The 18853-nt window shown below is 43.5% G+C and overlaps 1 protein-coding gene across 2 annotated transcripts in view; it reads right to left on the bottom strand.

The window, feature by feature from the left end:
- Nucleotides 1-18441, bottom strand: part of CALB2 (calbindin 2) — a 36057-nt gene extending 17616 nt beyond the window's left edge. Inside the window, exons 1-4 of one of the 2 annotated variants that reach the window (XM_056811635.1) lie at nt 18116-18413; nt 17308-17616; nt 2870-2946; nt 224-313 (exon numbers count right to left, since the gene is read on the bottom strand). In XM_056811635.1, coding sequence (XP_056667613.1) covers nt 224-313; nt 2870-2946; nt 17308-17398 — 258 coding nt within the window. In that variant the 5' untranslated portion in view covers nt 17399-17616; nt 18116-18413. Of the gene's footprint in view, nt 1-223; nt 314-2869; nt 2947-17307 lie in introns of both variants that reach the window. The other variant, XM_056811634.1, reaches the window with a different exon arrangement.
- Nucleotides 18442-18853: the final 412 nt, after the last annotated feature.

Here is an 18853-nt window from a genome sequence, read left to right as displayed (position 1 = left end):
TGATGCCATCTCTCAGGAAGCAAGTATGAATTCCCCCATGCCCTTTGGGTTCATCCCATCCTGTGCTCCATCTAAACTTAAACCCCAGCCTTTCAGGGTAGCTCCAAAGCCTAAACCAGAGAGGATAGATGGAAGACGTCCCGAAGGACATGAGACTCTCCACTTCTACACCTTTCCACACCCCCCCAGTGCCCTGGTGCTTGATTAGGACACAAGAACTCACCTCTGCCATCTCAATTTTTCCATCTGAGTTCTTGTCATACTTCTGCATGAACTCCTTCATCTTCTCCCCAAAGTTGCCACTCTTTGAGTCCTTCAGAAAGACAAGAGAAGATGATCCTCATGGACTTGTTCTTTTGAACCCTTAGGCTACCCCCACAGAATTTCTCTGTGACATGGTACTGGATGGGACAAGTTTATAGCTAGTTGTTCATCATGGATAACGGCCAACATTCTCCACATTGGGCTGTCAGGCTGGCTCATCTAGTTTGGGTTCCTTTCACTTTTAAAAAATTGTGATCTCATTGGTGTAAGGACCTCCTGGTGAGAAACCCCACCACCATTGGAGACCTTAGAGAACTGCCTGGGCCCCTTGCCCAAGGTCACCTAGCTAATATCTGTCAGAGGCCAGACTTTGACACAAGCCCAGCTCTTTCTTCACTAGGTCATGCTGCCCATTTTTAACTTTTTTAAGACCTAGCCCTGTCCTAATTACACAATTTCTAAAGGAAGTTGCAATGCCTCAGCATGTCTGACTGAATAGTAACTAATTGTACTCCACCCTAAACCTTACAACCAAATGAAAATGAATGCTCTTGGACTTTAGCATTCCCCACATCCTACAGACATTATGCGGACATTGAATTCAACATCATATAGTGGTCATTCTGGCTACTGGGCAGCTAGGTCACAGTGGATAGAGTCAGGAAGACCTAGGTTCAAATCTAATTGTGTGACCCTGGGCAAGTCTTGTAACCTTTGTTTTCCTCCATCCACTGGAGAAGAAAATATTAAACCACTCCAGTATCTTTGTCAAGAAAACCCAATGGACAGCACTGATACATTGTGGTCCACAGGGCCATGAAGAGTCAGTCACAATTGGATGACTGAATGACAAGGAAGGGGCCATCTAATCCATTTAAGGTTGACTTAGAATTAGAGTCTCTGAGGATCGCATCTTCCTATTACAGAAGAAGAAACTGAGGCACAGAGAGGACAATGTTACATGTTACATGTGGCCGGCAATAGAGCTAATTTCTGTTGTTTAGAACAGAATTTCTTTTTGCTTGATCCTAATCACCTCCTAATAATGCAGCTTTTGGACTATTTTTGTTGTTCAGTCACTCAGTCTTGTCTGACTCTTTGTGACCCCATGGACCATAGCCCCCTGGGACCTTCTATCCTCTTGTTATCTCTCGGAATCTGTTCATCATGTTCATTGTTTCCATGACACTATCTACCCAGGCCATCCTCTGCCATCCCCTCTTCCTTTTGCCTTCAATCTTTCCCAACATCAGGGTCTTTCCCAGTGATCCCTTTCTTCTGGAGCCAAAGTATTGGAGCTTCAGCTTCAGTACTCTTGGGAGTTGCTTATTTAGTGGACTTGCAAGTGTGCCTTTAGATGCTCAAGAATTAAATCTATCCACATCTGCTATCTAAGGAGCCGTTCGTCTGAACCAACTTTTAAATATTTATTATTATTATTTCAATTATCAATCAATTAATTATTAACAATTAATATTAAAATAATAAACAATTTCTTGGGCAATATTTGATAGAATTCATGAAATTTCAGAATTGGAAGGGACTTCAGAGGTCCTCTTTGTATCTACAGTCATATTTGGGGAAAACATCTGGTTTTCTTACTGGAGGAGGCTCTTTTCTCTAGGAAAAGTCTTACCTTAGGCCTTAGTGATGACTTTTAATGAATGAACATCTGTCTGCCCCATCCTCCCCATTGGGCTAAGGTAGAAATAATCTCATTATTCTAATTGCTTTGGAAGTAACTTTGAATTCATTTTAGGCAAGTCAGATGAACTGTAGGCTGCACTAGACAATGAGAGTCTGACCTCTAGTGTCTGCCCATTATATAGCTCTTGATGCCCAGCTAAGAGCATTGGCCTTGAATTGGATGTGATGAGGGATTGGCCAATGAGCCTAGTCCCCAATGGGCAAGTACAGAGCACTGCTGGTGCCATTTCTCCCATGGAAGGGGCTGGGAAGTCTGTTTCCAAGCAAGCTCTTTGGCTCACTGGCCAGTCCATCCAGTGGTGTAGTTGAAAGACATTTTGAGCTTTTTCTCTGACTCATTTTGTAGGTTTCTAAATACGAATAACTCTGAATGTAGAGTAATCGGGAATGTGCTCTGTAGCTGTTCAATTTAGGGATCAGCTGCTCCATAGTATTTGCATCATTCTTCCCTGGAAAACAAAAACTCAGCTGGGCATGGAGGTGTGCAATTGTAGTGACGCCGGTAGATTATTGAGCTTTGGAGTTCTAAGATGGAATAGTGTCTGCCCTAAGTCCCCAAGAGCAGAGGGTCCCCAGGCTGACAAGGAGGGGTGAATGGATCGGCAGTGGGATGGCTCTGTACTTTTAGCCTGAGTGGCATAGAGAAACTGAAAAGAGAAAAAGGAAGGGAGGGAGGGAAGGCAGGGAGAGAAGAAGGGAAGGAAGTGGGGAGAGGGAGGGAGGGAAGGAAAGAAAGAGGCATAGGAAGGTACCAGCTCCTTTTACCTTTCAACAAAACCATACAAGCCTTGGGCAGGGGTACTGGCTTGGCTTCTGTCCAGGTTCCAGCTACAGGCAGAAGAGAGTCAGTGCAAGCAAGGGAAGAAAAAAGGAAAATTTGAACACAAATCCTCCTTACCATGCCAGCTCCTTTTCTTGCCTTTTCCAATTCTTGGAAGAAATTTTCTAGTTCTTTTCCTTCAATGTATCCATTTCCTGCAAGATGAGAAAAACAATCAGCCATCAAGCACAGGGCCAGGGAATGATGCTGGAAGAGGGTGAGAAGGAAGTCTGGGTGATGCGAGGGCTGGAATTGTCATTTTGTCAATAAATCACCTAATCAACCAAACAAAGATTCACTGAATATTTACTGTGTGACTCTGGGCTAGGCACTATAGGGGGATACTGCCCTCCCCTTGGAGGCAGAACAGTGGAATTTGTAAGACACAGTTCACACATGTGCGTGCACAAATACACACAAGATAATACAGCACTAAGAGTTCTGCATGGGTCAGGCTTCATCCGAGGTGGAATAAGAGAAAGTTTCATGGAAGACAGAACTTATAGCCACAGAGAGGAATTGCTGCAAGGGACCCCAGCTTCCTCATTTTAGTTCAAGTAGATTTTAAAACTAGGTGGCCCAGTAGATCGAGGATAAGACCTGAGTCCAAATCTGGCCTCAGACATTTCCTTGCTGTGTGACCATGGGGAAGTCAATTAATCCTCTTTGCCTCAGTTTCCTCATCTGTCAAATGAGCTGGAGAAGGAAATGGTAAACTCTAGTATTTGCCAAGAAAACTCCAAATGGGATCATGAAGAATCAGATGCAATTAAATAACAAAAAGGACCCATGTTGTTCGGACACAACAGATAACCGAACAAGCCAACCAACCAAGCAGCATCCCTTCTCAGAGCCTGTTCCATGGAAAAAGTCAAGCCACGATGGCCCATTTTGGACTTTTAACTTGCATTGTTGTAGTCATGACCATTGTTCTTTAGACTTACCTTTTCCCCTCTGTTTCTCTTCATTCACATCTTCCCAGGTTTCTGAACTCCTCCCAATCTTTGTTCCATAGGGCCCAAGAATATCTTCTTCTATTCATCTACCACAATCTGTTCAGCCACCCCCCATCGCTGGGCACAGATTTCATTTCTAGCTGTTTTGCTGCTCTGGATATTTTTCTACCTCTGGGTCTTTTCTGATCTTTAACTTCTCAGGGGATCAAAACCATAATGACTTCTCTGAGTCAGAGGGAATGTGCAATTGAGTAACTTGTCAGGGATAATTCAAAAAAATTTTTTTAGCCCATTAGAACTCTTATTTTACACAGGGAGAAACTGAGTCCCAAAGAAGTCAAGGGGCTTGTCTAAGAAAATAGAGATGTCATCAGTAAACACAGTGTCTTGATTGGAAAAGACCTCTTCAAAGGTAGGGTAGGTGGCACAGGGGATAGAGCCCTGGGACTAGAGTCAAGAAGACTTGAGTTCAAATTTAGATTAAGATACTTCCTCGTTCTGGGACCCTGGGAAAATCACTTTACCTGTTGCCTGCCTCAGTTCCCTCAATTATAAAATGGAGATGATAATAGCACCTACCTCCTAGGGTGATTGTGAGGATTTAAATGAGGATATATGTGTAAACGTGCTTAGTGCAGTACCTGGCACCTAGTAGATTCCTAACAAATGCTTGTTGCTTTCCTTTTTTTCTCTCTAGGATTTGTAGGGGGAAAAGAGTAAGATGTCTCCTCTTGGCCTCTTGAGAATCTCATTTCTCAGTTCCTTCTCTTCCCCTCACCCAGGGGACTTTAGACTTCGACAACCCCGGAAAGGGACCTCCACGTGTCCAGCACATTATTAATCACACACTAAATATTGAACACGTAGAGAAATAAGTGACATGAATTATGGATACCGTCTGCAAGTCCAGGATAGAAATGTGAGGAGGAAAGGAAAAGAAGGATCATTTTTTTTTCTTGGCATTGCATATTGAATGGGAGGGAAGGGGGGGAGAAGGGAATGAGAAGAATATGCCCCATCTCTTCTGATTAGTCTCGGGAGGCTTCTGGAAGAGGAAATGTCAAGACCTCCTTAAATGCCAAAGCAAATTAGTTCATTGGACAGGTTGGTTGGGGAGGGTAAGGTGGCATTTCAGGGAACAGTGCAGTTGCCTGTTTAATGGTTTCCCTTGATGTTAAAGAAAAATGCATTGGAAATATTGTTAAATGGATCCAAAGTCAGAAGACCTTAACGGGAATCCTAGTTCTGTTATTGATGACAAAGTCTGTGTGACTTTGGGGAAATCACTCACCTTTTGGGTCCTCCTTTTCCTTTTCTGTAAAACTGGGCTTAAACTAGCTGACCTCTTCCAGCCCCAATGCTATGGCCTCTGTATTTTCTCCCCTGTCTCTCTTTGTGGTGACTGATGGCCTCAGACTTAATTCACAGTTTCCTTTTAGTCAAGAGGACACCATCACTTGGGGTCACGTCCATCCGACATTCCTCAACCGAGGAATCCTAAACCCAGAGGTCGAATAATTCACTTAAGGTTTGCTGGATGGTGGCAGGCTGGAAACCAGAAATCCCGTCTCCTGACTTTTTAAAAGTCTAGTACCCTGTTGGAGCATCTCTAGACCAAGCTGGTTGGAGGTCCAGGTGGGCGTGTGGGATTCAGACGCAGGAGAAGTAGAGAGCAGGGACAGGTCTGGGGCTCCTGGCCAAGGCGGCGGTCCATTCACTTTTCTAAAAAACCTGAAAGCATCTACAGGCAAATGTCTTTCTTAGGACCCAGGCCCTGCCCATCTGAGGCCAGTCCTGTCCATATCAAGTATGCTGAAAACACTTGGCACACCAGTGCCTCCTAGGATGCTATTAAACACTTAGAGGTTCTGTCATGAAGACATCAACCTGTCATCCAAGGGCTTTAGTGATATGGGGCTGGAACATGCTTGTGCCCCTTCTGGGTAAAAAAAAACAAAAAAAAACTAGATTCTTGGTTCCACTCAAAAGCAACATCTGCAGGGCTCCTGCCCACTAGGTAAGCCCCTCACTTCTGGGCATGGATAAGGATGTGGTTACCATAGTTACCAGTTTTTCTTAACCTTTTAACAAATCTGCTTCCCATGAACAGCAGCACAGAAAGAGAATTAATCTGGGAAACCAAGGATCCTGGGTCTTTTTTTTTCTGACTTTATAGGCATGCTACAGTGAATTGTATTGGGTTAGTTCATTTGTTCTCTCTGTGCCTCTGTTTTCCCATCTACAAAATGAGGGTAACAGTCTTTCCACTGAATACTGAGATCACAAATATTTAGTGCTTCTTGACTGATTGATGCAGTTTTAAAAACTTAATTTTTAAAGGATATCTTTTGTTTCTTATCACCTTTCCCAGCATATATCCTTCGCCCACACCTCCCAGAGAGTCTTCCCAGAAAACAAAGAATAAAAAAGAGGGGGAAAAACAGGTTTGTAAAACTAGCAAACTGAAAAAAAAACCCTTGGCATTATTTGAAGAGTTCCACACTCCATCTGTGCCAAGAAACGGCTCACGTCCATCTGCCATCCATCTTCTTGGTTAAAGGAAAATCCTATCTAAAAGTCAGAGGTTGTCACAGTGCCACAGAGTTCCCCATCTCTGTCAAGAAGGGAGGGAGGTGTATTCTTATATTTATTTATTTTTTTGTGGTAATTTTCAATCATGGACATTTTGATTTCATAGAATTCCGGTGAAAATGTTTTGTGGTTGTGCTGTCCATTTCCATGGTTTTAGGCACTGTTTTCCTGCTTCTGTTTTTTCATTTGGCATCACTTCATAGATGTCTTTCTGGATTTCTTTGAATTTATTTTATTCACTGTTTCTTACAACGCAGTAATATTCCATTACACTCATTTACTTGTTTAGCTATTCCTCAATGGATAGGCTCAATACATTATCAGTGCCAGAGAACCCTGCCATAAGAACAGAGAAAGAAGCCTCTTTGCATCCCTGTGAGATTTGTATTTACAAATATTGTTAGAATGAATGAGTTACATTCCAGTCTTAAAATGTCAGTCACTCTGTGCCTGGAAATCTCTATAGTCAAGTCAAGTCAACAAGCTTTATTAAATGTCAACTACATCCTAGACACTGGGCTAAGCACTGGGGATACAAAGAAAGAATATCTAATCCTCCAGTTGTTACCTCTTGGAGTATCAGTGGTTGGCTCTTGGTTCCAAATGGGTTTGAGATGGAAAAGGAAGTGAAGCCTGAGGAGTTCAAACAAAGAGACTAATCAAGAGTATAAGGTCTCCACTTCTTCCCATTCCACATGAGACAAGGCTCTAAGATAGAAGCAATGAGGGCAGGAATTCTCATGGCGGCACCAACCTATCATCCAGGGGCTCTACTGACATGGGACTAGAATAGGTTGGAATCATGCTTGTGCCTCTTCTGCTTAAAAAACTAGACTCTTGGTTGCACTCAACCAAAACCAACTCAATTGGGTCTAGACTCTGAGCTGGACCAGGATGCTTTATTTAAAGGGCACTTATGCCCTTTAAATAATAACATGATTATAATAAATTAAATAAAATAATTAAATTTATTAATTTAATAATAAAATGACTAGAAATGACTTGAAGATGTCTATCCTGCCTATCCTTAAGTCTTCTGTTCTCTAGGCTAAACACTACCATATCCTTGTATGACAGTTTCCAGGCTTCTCCCTGCCCCAGTCACTGTTTTCTGGGTGCATTCTGGTTCATCAGCACCCTTCTCAAGCTCTGGCTCCTGGAATGGGCTACATAAATGGCCTGATAGGGGTAGGGGTGCTGTAGAATCACCCCCTCTTGTTCTTTTCCCTCTGCCTCTTCTAGCCTTTGGCTTTTTGGCTTTCCTATTGACTCCTTCTGAACTTGCAATCCGTGAAATCGCCAGATCGTTTGCAATATTAATAAAGTAGCAAAGGGAGAGTTTGGGACCAGATAGGGAACTTGTAGGTGATGAAACTCCCTCTGCCATACAGATTCCACCCTCCCCACCAGATGTTTCAGGGTCCATCTGAGGCTTCCTGCCCTCCAGGCTTAGAGCTCCCGTCTCTGAATTCCCTGAGCAGTTATATCTGTACTGCACAACTTATTACTTATGTGGCTTTTAATTTTGCTTTAGTTTATTTTTTTTGGTTTATTTGAAACTCCTGTCTTGGTAACAGCTCTAAGGCAGAAGGGCAAGGGCTAGGCAAAGAGAATTGTGTGACTTGTCCAGGGTCACACAGCTAGGAAGTATCTGAGTTTGTTTTAGTTTTTATATGTACTCTGTACCTTGTCATAAATCCTGTTAGCCTTAAGTTATTTTAAAATTTAATTAAAATTTAATTTTTTTAATTTTTAAGTTTTGGAAATTTTTATTTAATTAATTAATTTAGAATATTTTCCCATGGTTACAAGATTCATGTTCTTTCTATCTCCTCCTGTAGCTGATGTGCAATTCCATTTAGCCTTAAGTTCTTGATCTGGAGACCATGAACTATTTTTTTTAACCTTTACCTTCCTTCTGTCTTAGAATTGATATTAAGTTCCATGGCAGAAGAGAAGTAAGGGCTACACAATGAGGGTTAAGTGACTTGCTCAGGGTCATCTAGCTAGGAAGTGTTTGAGGATCCATTTGAACTCAGGACCTCCCATCTCCAGGCCTGTCTCTTTCTCCACCAAAGCCATGAACTTAAATAAATAAGTAAATAAACAAACAAATAAATATATATATGCATGTATATATACTCATATATATGCTTGATAATATTATTTTACTATAATTGGTTTCCTTTGTTATCCTTTGTATTTTTTTTATACATTTAAAAACATTATTCTGAGGAGTCCATGGGCTTTGCCAGACACAACAAAGGAAAGGTTAAAAATCCTTAGGGGCCTGGACTGCCTTCTATTTCCCCAGAACCCACAGGGATCACGAGATCATAGACCTAGAGACAGAAGGGACCTCAGAGGCCATCTGGAGCCCACAGGAGACCCTGCCTCAGTTCCCTTCGTCCTCTCCTTGCTGCTTGCTTGCTGGTACAATAAGCCCATACCACTCCCAACCTTCCTGAAGGTTGGCATAGTCATTCCCACCCCACAGGCTTGTGGTAGAAATTCTGAATACTTAAATCCAGAAAAAAAAACATGCTTTCTACAGGCTGAATAAATGCCTCACACATCTATGTAAGTCTTCTTTTTCAATGTAGCTTGATGTTCTTTTGATGAACAAGATGCAAATTTTCTTAAGAGCAAAAATAAAATAGAATGACCAGAAATAACCCAAAGATATACTTTTTTTTTTTAATTCAGGAGGAAAGAATTCCATCAATGATTACCTTTTTTTTTTTTTTTTGAGAAATAAATTACTCAAAGATGTTCTGATCAAGTTAGCACCCAAAGATGTTTCTCTCAGACAACCTGAGTGATGCAGGTCAGTCAGATCAGCCCCTTCTCCCAGAGTGGGATGAAAGACATACAGATAAAGAGAGAGTGACTAAAGATATCCTTGGGGGCTACCAACCCTTGTGTTTAGGCTTATCTGACCTACCCAGTTAGGTGGTCCAGTTGCATAGGCTACTGGACTTGGAGTGGAGAAGACCTGAGTTTGAATCCTGCTTCAGATCCAGCTGTTTGACCCTGGGTAAATCACTTAACCTTTCTGCCTCAGTTTCCTTGGTTGCAAAATGGGGAGGATACGAATAGTACTTCCATCGAAGAATTGTCTTTAGGATGGAGTAAGAGAATATATCGAGCGCTTTGCAAATCTTTAAAGGCTGTATAGATTCTAGAGATTGCTAGTATTACTTGAGTCTACAGAAGATGCTCTGGTTCCCCTTTTGTAACTCATAAATATGGACAGCTCCGAGAATCTGTGAGCCGTCTGGCGGTTGGGCTCTTGTTTTCTGGATGGAGCCAGCTTTTTGAGAGCAGTTACATGCGCAGCCTCGTTACCCAGAGCCAGACAAAGATGGGTCCCCAGTGGGTGTCTGGGAGGTGGTCTGTGTCTTCTTGTATCCTCCTTGTATGCATTTGTTAATTTAGTTTGCATCTACTCAGTACATTTTCTAGTTAGAGCGGCGTCTGGGTATTCCCCTTCTTTCCTGTCTGTATCCTAATACTTGCCAGAGGGATTCAACAAATGGAAACACATTGTCTGGCCAATAAACTCTGGGGTCTGTCGGGTGGAAGGAACTCCAGTGGGATGGAGGCCCCCCAGTCTGGTGATGCTCAGAGGCTTTCTCTGGGCTGATGCCTGGGACTGGGGAATGGGAGGGACAGGGACCGAGAGGGAAGGGGGATATGCTAGAAATGCATACAAAAAGGAAGGGGAGAAAGGTGGAGCCACTAGGTAGCAAGAGAAAGGAGAGAGGCAAGATGTAGGAAAGATGATGGAATACATCACCGGAGAGAGCCTGTCAGGCCATTGGCTGAGAGGCTGTTCTTGAAATACTCCGAGCTTGAACGGCTATTAATTGATGCTCCTTGGGGGTTGGGACCAATTTCTCAAGGGCTTCCTTAATCCTGGAAACCTCTCAGAGGGGATGAGTTGGAATAATTGCTTGAGTCTGGAGGAGGAGTAAACAAGGTGTGCTGGGTAGGGATCATGGCATTGACCAGGGTGGTGCTTGCGGTCAGTCCTCTACCCCCTACAAGTGCCCTCTGGCAAGCCTGAGGAGCCTTGGTTTTTTTTTAAAACCCAACAACTCCATTTTGGCCAGCTGAGGATGAGAAGAGAGATCGGAGGTGGGAGTAGTATTTCAGAAATAAACAAAACCTTCAAAAATTATTGCTACCTCTGTCTAAGAAAGAGAAGGGTCTCTTAGTGAGATGAAGAGCCTTCCACATTAGCAAGGGTACACCCCAGAGGGCAATAAGGCACAATAGATAAGGTGAGGAGTCAGAAGACTTGAGTTCAAATCCTGCCTCAGACCCTTACCATCTGTGGGATACTGGGCAAGTCACATAACCTATATGCCTTGGTTTGCTTATCTGTAAAGTGAAGAAAATAATAAAATCTAAAAAAAATATAAAAAATTTAAAAGAATAAAAGTAAAATAATGAAAAAAACTCTTAGGGTCATTGTGAGGATACAAAGGCTAGCTATTATTATTATTGCTGCTGTAATTGTTAATGTCCTTACTTTTAAACCATCAGACAGTTGTCCAGTTGACTCTGAGAGGATGCTCTTCAGACAAACAATAAACATTTATTAAGCACCACTATGTGCCAGGCACTGTGCCAAGTGCCTGGGATACAAAGAAAGACAAGAGACAGTCCCTGCCCTTGAGGAATTCACAATCTTAAAAAAAAATTTTTTTTTAACCCCTTACCTTCTGACTTAGAATTAATATTGTGTATTGCTTCCAAGATGGAAGAGTGATAAGGGCTAGTCAGTGGGGGCCAAGTGACTTTCCCAGGGTTACACATCCAAGAAGTGACTGGATTTGAATCCAGAATCTCCAGTCTCTAGATCTGGTTCTCAATCCACTGAGCTACCTTGCTACCCCCCCCAGGAACTCACAATCTAATGGGCACTCCTTGCTCTGACATAAACTTGATGTTCTCAAACAGATTCTCAAATTTACTAGCTATTTTTTTGTGACTGTGGGGTAAGTCACTTGACCATTCTCTGCCTCAGTTTCCTCAAATGTAAAACAGAAGGGTTGGATAGAAAGAGCCTCTCCACCTCCATTTCAATGCTCCTCTGATTCTATATCATCTCATAACTTGGGATTTGGGACTTCTTTCAGTGGTATTATTAGCCTCCAGATGAGGACATCTCCTCTCCTGATTCAAGTCAGTATCTTCTCTACCACTGTGTTATAGAGAGATGCCTAGAAGAAAGGTTTCAAAATTGGCATTCTTGCCAGTGGTAGGACTTGAACTCTTGCCCTTTCCCCATTAAACTACATTGCTTCTAGTGTGAGAACATTGTGTAAAGTTTTAGATCAGGATATTCTGAGCTCTGGTTTCTTTCTCTCCCCCTGACTGTTGGTCTGGCTAATATTTTTCTCCCCTTAGCAGCAATGGAAAGGTACTGGCCTTCCAAGCATCTTGACATCCATTTGCCTGTGAGATAGGGAACATGGTGGATGCCAGCCTGCCTCTTTTGAACATGTGTTGGCTTTTATGGGGTAAGCAAAAGGCATCACTTGCCTATGATCTGGCAGCAGCTGATTTTAGCTTGTAATAATAACAATAGCCATTAGCCTTGATAGAACATCTTAAATTTTGTGTAAGCTCTGTATGTGTGCCATCTTGTTTGATCCTCACACCAACCTTGGGAGATAGGTGCCATTATTATCCCCATCTTTACAGATGAGGAAACTGAGTCTGAAAGAGGTTAAAATGGCAACTTGCTCAGGGTCATTTAGCTTGTAAAGTGCATGAAGGGGGCAGATGGGTGGCTCAGCAGTTAGAGAGCCAGGTCTGGAGTTGGGAGGATATGGGTTCAAATCTGGCCTCTGATATTTCCTAGCTGTGAGACCTTGGGCAAGTCACATAACTCTGATTACCTAGCACTTGTGACTCTTCTATTTTAGAACTGATACTAAGACAGAAGGTAAGGGTTTAAAAAAAATAAAGTACATGAAGTAAGATTTGAACTAAGGTCTTCCTGATTCCACGTCCAACACTCTATCCATTGTTCCACCAAGATTCCTTAATGTTGCCTTTTTCAGAGCAATGACATCTTAACACTGTCCCCATCACATCATAGGGAAGGGAGCAAGGATTGCCAAACAATGGCATGAATGTCTATAATGGCTTGGGGCTGCTTTTCAGGAACACCACTTTTGAGAGCCTGAGCTTTTCTCTTACACCAGCATAATGGAGAGTGTGAACAGCAGCAGTCACATTGGAAAGGTTGCTCTAGGAGGGTCTATAGAAGGGGTTCTCATCCTTTTTTTGCATCCTGGGCTCCTTTGGTGACAAACTAATAAGCCTTTAGACTCCTTATTGGAATAGTTTCATGGTGTGCAAAATAAAATACAGAGAATGACAAAGGAAACCAATTATGTTGAAATACAGTTATAAGAAATCTACAACATTGAAATATTTTATGTATGGTTAGACACACACACACACACACACACACACACACACACACACACACACAAGTTCCAAGACCTCAGGGTAAGAATCAGTGGAATAGGTTCATGGACTGGACAACCAACCTCTTGGTTTGGTTTCTGGCTCTGCTGCTTCCTTGCTTTGTGACAAGTGTGAGGTACTTCTCTCCTACTTGGGCCCCAGATTTCCATTCTCAAAAATGGGAATAAAAAAATCTGTTCCTTCTCAACCCCAAAGTGGAGTCATAAGAGTCGATGAAATGAATCCATGTGAATATATTACATCACCTTGGAGAAAGGTACTAAAATGACGGACACAGCTCCCTGCAAAAGAAGACATCTCCCTGGCAAAAGACTATCCTCCCCCTTTTTTCTACTGAGGAGACAGTCTTATTCCCAAGGTTTTAGAAGTGATGCCTGGAATCAGTTGCACTCATACCTCAGTTTCCAGCTTTTTCCAAGGATCTACCTCTCCATTTGTTTACTGGGTGAAGAGAATGGGGAGTCAGTGCCTCTCACAGGTGGTAGGGAATTGATAATTGGACTCTAGTGAGCCCCAGGTGCCTCTAGGAGAGCCAGGGGAGGCTTTCTTGGAATGTCTCCGAGGGCTTGAGTGGCAGTGGGAGCTTTAGGGGTTGGAAGGGTGCCAGAGCCAAAAACAAAATAAAAAACCCCACCATTAAGGAGAGTCCTGGAGGGGGCCAAGGAGAAGGCAGGTGGGATGGACAGAAGAGTAAAGGAGGAAGTCAGTGGGTGGAGAGAGGAGAGTCAACAGAAATTGCACTAAGAACCTAAATACCTGGCACAGCCTCCCTTTATTGAATTCCAGGCTAGTTGTACCCTTTGGTTGTCCTCCCAAAGTCATTTTTCATCTCTGAAAAGTTGTCCTATGATTTTAATTGGTTCCCTCCAACTCGTTAAATCTACACCCACTGAATCCCAGGATAGATAAGGTAGGAAGGATGCCAGAGGTCATCCAGTTCATTGGATGAGAAAAAAAGGAATTTCTCTATCATTCCTGATAAATGGTCATTCAGCCTCAGCTTTGAAGGACTTCAGTGACAGGGAACTGCCTCCCCTCCCTCTTTTGGACAGCTCCAGTTGTTAGGATGTTTTTTCCTTACTTGGAACCTAAATCTACCTCTCTGTAACTTTTATCCATAGTTCTTATGTCTGTCCTCTGGGGCTTTAACAAAACAAATCTAAGCCCTCTTTCCCTCTGGACATCATAATACCTCTAGTAGCTTACCTTGTTGTGATTCTCAAATGAGATCATGTGTTGCAGGCATCAAATTAGTACCTTGTGACTGTTTGACAAAAGGCAGGGTTGGTGTGTAAAGCATTTCATTTTGACAAACCTTGAGGCACTATGCAAATACCAGCTCTTATTTTTCTTCTTTCACTTGATGTTCTTTAAGTTTCTGAAGAAAGTTATTGTGTTGTCTTCCCTTTACCCTCTTCCCCACAAATCTTTAGTTTCTCCAACTGGTCCTCCTCACAAGGATTCGTCATCTTTGTCATTTTACTTGGTATGAACCCTATGTAGTCAGTATATTTCCTGAACTATAGCTCCAAGACCTAATGTAAGACTCCAGGTGTGACCTGACCAGGGCAGAGTATAAGAGAACTGTCACACTTGTTCTGGACATGATGTCTCTTTCATTTATTTATTTATTTTTTGGGCTGCCACATCACACGATTGACTCATTGAAATTGCAGTCAACTAAAGTCTTTATATCTCACCCCCTGCAACCCCCCCATTGTCTAGTTAGCCATACCTCCATCATCCTATACTTGTGAAAGTGAGTTTTCCAAGTGAAGAAATTTAGATTTATCCCAATTTAAATTTCATCTTGGTATGTTCATCCCATCATTCTAGCCTGCCATGATTTTGTTTTGTATCGTGACTCTGACAGCTATGATGCTAGCTATAGCTAGCTCTTCCTCTCAGCTTTGTATCCTTTGCAAATTTTCTTTCCACCAAGAAACTGGTAAAAAGGTTCAATGGCACAAGGATCTGTAGACTATTCCATTAGGGATCCCCTCCAAGTTAACATCAGCCCATTAAGAATTACCCTTTGGGTCTGGTCATTCAGCCAATTCCAAAACTAGTTACTTGTACTACCATTTTGCCCATATTCCTTCATTGTGTTCATGAGGACAACATGAGAGCTGGTGTGAAATTATTTGCTCAAATGCTTTCTCAGAAAACTCCTGAGAGATTGAAACTTCTGTACTTGATGTAGAGAGAAAGTAAATGAGGAATCCCTTCCCTTTGCCCTATTGGTAGTATGTCCCATAAAGATGAGGTGACTCAGTGAATAGAGTGCAGGATTTGGAGTTAGGAAGACCTGAGTTCAAATGTAGCTTCAGATCCTTATGTTATATGGCTCCAGACAAGTTACTTCATCTCTCAGCCTCAGTTTCCTTATCTGTTAAATGGGGATAATAAAGCCACATACCTCAGAGTATTGTGGTGAAGAACAAATAGATTAATATATATGTAAAGTGCTTTTAAAACCTTAAAACAGCATAGACATACTAGTTATTATTTATTAGACTAGGGCTTTTGGGGTAGAGAGGTGTGGCCTTTGAGGGCTCTTGAGGCTACTCATGGGAGTCAAGATCCTTCTCTGGAATGATTCATATCTAAGGAATAAAGACAACTACTCTAGGTCTGAGCCTCTGGGACCCCGTATAAGACAAACTACATACTAATCCTTTTTAATACTCCTGGAAACTACTGTCCGACCCAAACAGATGAGCCAAGGGGCATAAAGAGAAATAGAATCGAGACAGGATCAGGTTCTAGTCCTGGTTAAACCTCTACTTTATTCAAGGCCTTGGAAAAAAATTTTGAACCAGTCTTCCAATTTCCTCAGGCATAAAATGGAGAAAATCAATCTGGTCTGGTGTAGACATGATGTGGGAGTGTGCATGGGTATTAGGATGTGAAAATGCTTTGAAAGTATAATTTATACAAGTGTCATTGTGTAATTAATAACAAGGGTTTATATTGTTCCCCATAAAATCTAAAGGGGGAAAAACAAAGCCAGTTTATCAAAACTGTTTGACAAGAGAGGGTTGGCATAACCTGGCTATCTGGCAAATTTCTTTCAATCACATGCAAGTCTTTGGAGCTGAGAATTGAACAAAGGATCCTTAAGGGAATTGCATGCATCATTTGAGGATAGTTCTTCATTTCTTAAGTCCCTTAAGAGACTTGATAGACACATACTTTTTTGAAAGACCAATCTCCCTTTTGTTTCTCTGTCATCCCCAATTTGACCAATTGGGAAACTGAGGCATTATAAGGAAAACAGCCCGTGGTTATTCTGAGGTAGAACAAAAGATTGAACCTTGGAATTCAGTCCTTGTTGACTTTTCTCACTTCTTTCTTTCATGTGCTCATGGTGGGGAAAATCTGAGTGGGCTTCAGAAATTTAAGTTCTTCTACATGACCATCAGTCTCCCCATTTCCCTAATCTTGCTGAGGGACACTTTTTCCACTAAAAGGATTTTGGGTGCTCCCTTTAGCTAAGATCTCTGAGCAGAGAGCTGGTTCGACTGTTTTGGAACAGATGGAGGAGATTTCCTTGGCCATGCAAAACCATAGCAAGAAGCTTTCATGCCTGACTACATCACAGCTCTGCAGAATCCTTGAGCTTTTGTGCTGGAAGGAACATCAAGAGGTCGGCTTGTCCAGCACCCAGTCTTTATGTAGATGGCCGGTTCTAGACCTTCCAGTACTTTTGGCTCCCTTTCCCATTCTGCTAGATCTTCAAGGAGAGGCCTCTCAGCGTCACCCTGGCTCTAGTGCCCTGCCCAGCTCTTGGGGTGCCACACCCTGCACTGCTTCCGCTTGGGGAGAGAAGACTGTCCACATTAAGGATCCCTGATCTAAATGGGTTTGGGATTGAGGTCACAGCAGCTGGCATAGAGGGACCAAAGTGAGGGCAGGTCTTAAAATCCCAGGAGCATCTCCCCTCCCCATAGTCACAGGTTAGCAGCAGGCAGTGTAGGGGCTCAGTTATTAAACTAAAGGCAGAATCTGGAGGATAAAAGGCGGGGGATTTCCGGATGCGGTTTTCATTTAGGAAGGGGGGAGTGCGCAGGACCTGAGCCTCGAGGCAGCGACCTTAGGGACAGAGGAGCTAGAACCAGCCAACTATTCTATCTGGGAGCGGTGGTTGGAGACTCCGTCCACCCTCTCCATCTCTCTAGGAATGTTCTAACTTGCCCGCAGTGGAGAGGAGAAAGCCAGAGAGAAGCATCCCTAAACTGCTCTGGGAGGAAAAGTTGTTTGGCAGTTGTCGACGAGAACGGACGGACTTTGTCCCAAAGCCAGACCAGGTGTGGAGCCCCAGGAGCCCCGGGACGGGAATGGGTGGACACACACCTCTCCTGCCCCGGCATCTCCCTGCGCCCCCATCTCCTACCACCCTCTCCACCATCAGCACCCAGGGTTGGCTTAGAAAAATAAAGTTCAGTTCTTACTGACCGTCAGCATCAAAGTGCTTCCAAATGTCCAGGAACTGGGACGCCGTCACCTCGGCCAGGTGCAGGTAAGGAGGCTGCTGCTGTCCTGCCATGATGGATGGGTGGGTCGGACCAAGGCTCAGCGCTGCGCTCTCCCTGCGGCTCCCCGGCTCTGGATCCCCAGTACTGCAACCAGCCCAGGCGCTTCTCCTCCTTTATATAGAGCCTCGGGAGAGTGCGCGCGGGGAGCGGCCCCCACTAGAGGGCGCACGGATGCAGCGAACGAGTCTTGGGATCTGGAAGGCAAGGATGGGACTGGGCAGCGTTGATCCTGAGGAAGGTACACAATGAGGAGGGGACGTGATGAGCCTGCCCCATCGGACTTTCTGATGACTTGCCCTCCTCCTCTCCATCCTGGTGATCTCACCTTGCCCACAGCCCACGTCTGGGACAAGAGGGACCTGCCGAAACTAATGGTGGGATCCCGAGGGAAGTGGGATGGACTAGCTACTTGTCCCCACACTGTCTCCATCCTGTTCTATTTGTGGAGGGAGCATGTGGGTTCACTGGGGTCAGGATTCACAGAGCCGTCCAGAATTAGAAGTGGGGAGGAAGAGACCTAGCCCAGTTCTGCTCTCTGGGGATTTGGCCAGAGTTTGTCCAAGCTTGACCAAGGGAGGTTCTGAACCACCTCTTGGAGAAAATGAAGACTTTTAGTGCCGGTGCTTCCTCGATGGGCATGTTGGCATTGCCCTTGTGCCCTGGGCCATAGAAGCTTAGCCCAGGACCTTGCCATCAGGAAAGCACAGCCTGGTAGATGCCTGCCTTACCCGGCAGCTTCTTGGCAGCTCTGTACCCCCTTCCTGCTCCCCACCTGCTCCATCACTAGGAACAGCAGAGTTGTGAATTAATGCTCATTAACATGTGTTAATGAGTGTTAGCTGAACAGTCTTCAGAAAAGAGGAGGGAGGAGAAGGAGGTGAATCAGAGAGGTCAGTAGGAGAGAGGAGAGGCTAGAGAAGAAGAGATCTTATCTGTTAAGTGAAGGGAAGATCCCTGAAGGAGAGAGGCTGGGTCAAGGCAAATTACACTCTACTCCTCTTTCCCAACATTTTTTATGGTTGAGATGTACATGAAGGGCAGGCAGCCTTGAAGTGAAAAAAAAAAAACCAACCAACCAACCAACCAATCTGGGTCCTAGTTTTTCCATCTCTAAAAGATGAGGATTTGGACTACATCATCTGGAAGGTTTGTTCTACTTCATATTCTTTGAGCAACAATACTAGTTTACATTCAGTCTACCAAGTGCTTTCTTTCCTCAATCAACTTTAGGAGATGCAACCAATTATAATCCCCATTTTAGGGGTGTAGAAATAGTATCAGGGAAATATGAAACGACTTGCCCAATGTCACAAACTTAGTCCCAGATATTCTAATTTTTAGGTCAGTACTCTCTCCATGAAACTGCTGTCGTAAATGACAAAAGAACATCATAGTCTGAGGGCAACTGCTGGTACTGCTGCTGCTGCTGGTCCAAAAGGGAGAATGGGTTACCTGCCTGATGGAAA

The sequence above is a fragment of the Monodelphis domestica genome, chromosome 1 (genome assembly GCF_027887165.1).
Source record: "Monodelphis domestica isolate mMonDom1 chromosome 1, mMonDom1.pri, whole genome shotgun sequence".
NCBI lineage: Eukaryota > Metazoa > Chordata > Mammalia > Didelphimorphia > Didelphidae > Monodelphis > Monodelphis domestica.
Note: the sequence above shows the minus strand (reverse complement) of the source record. Positions and strands in the feature narration are given on the sequence as shown.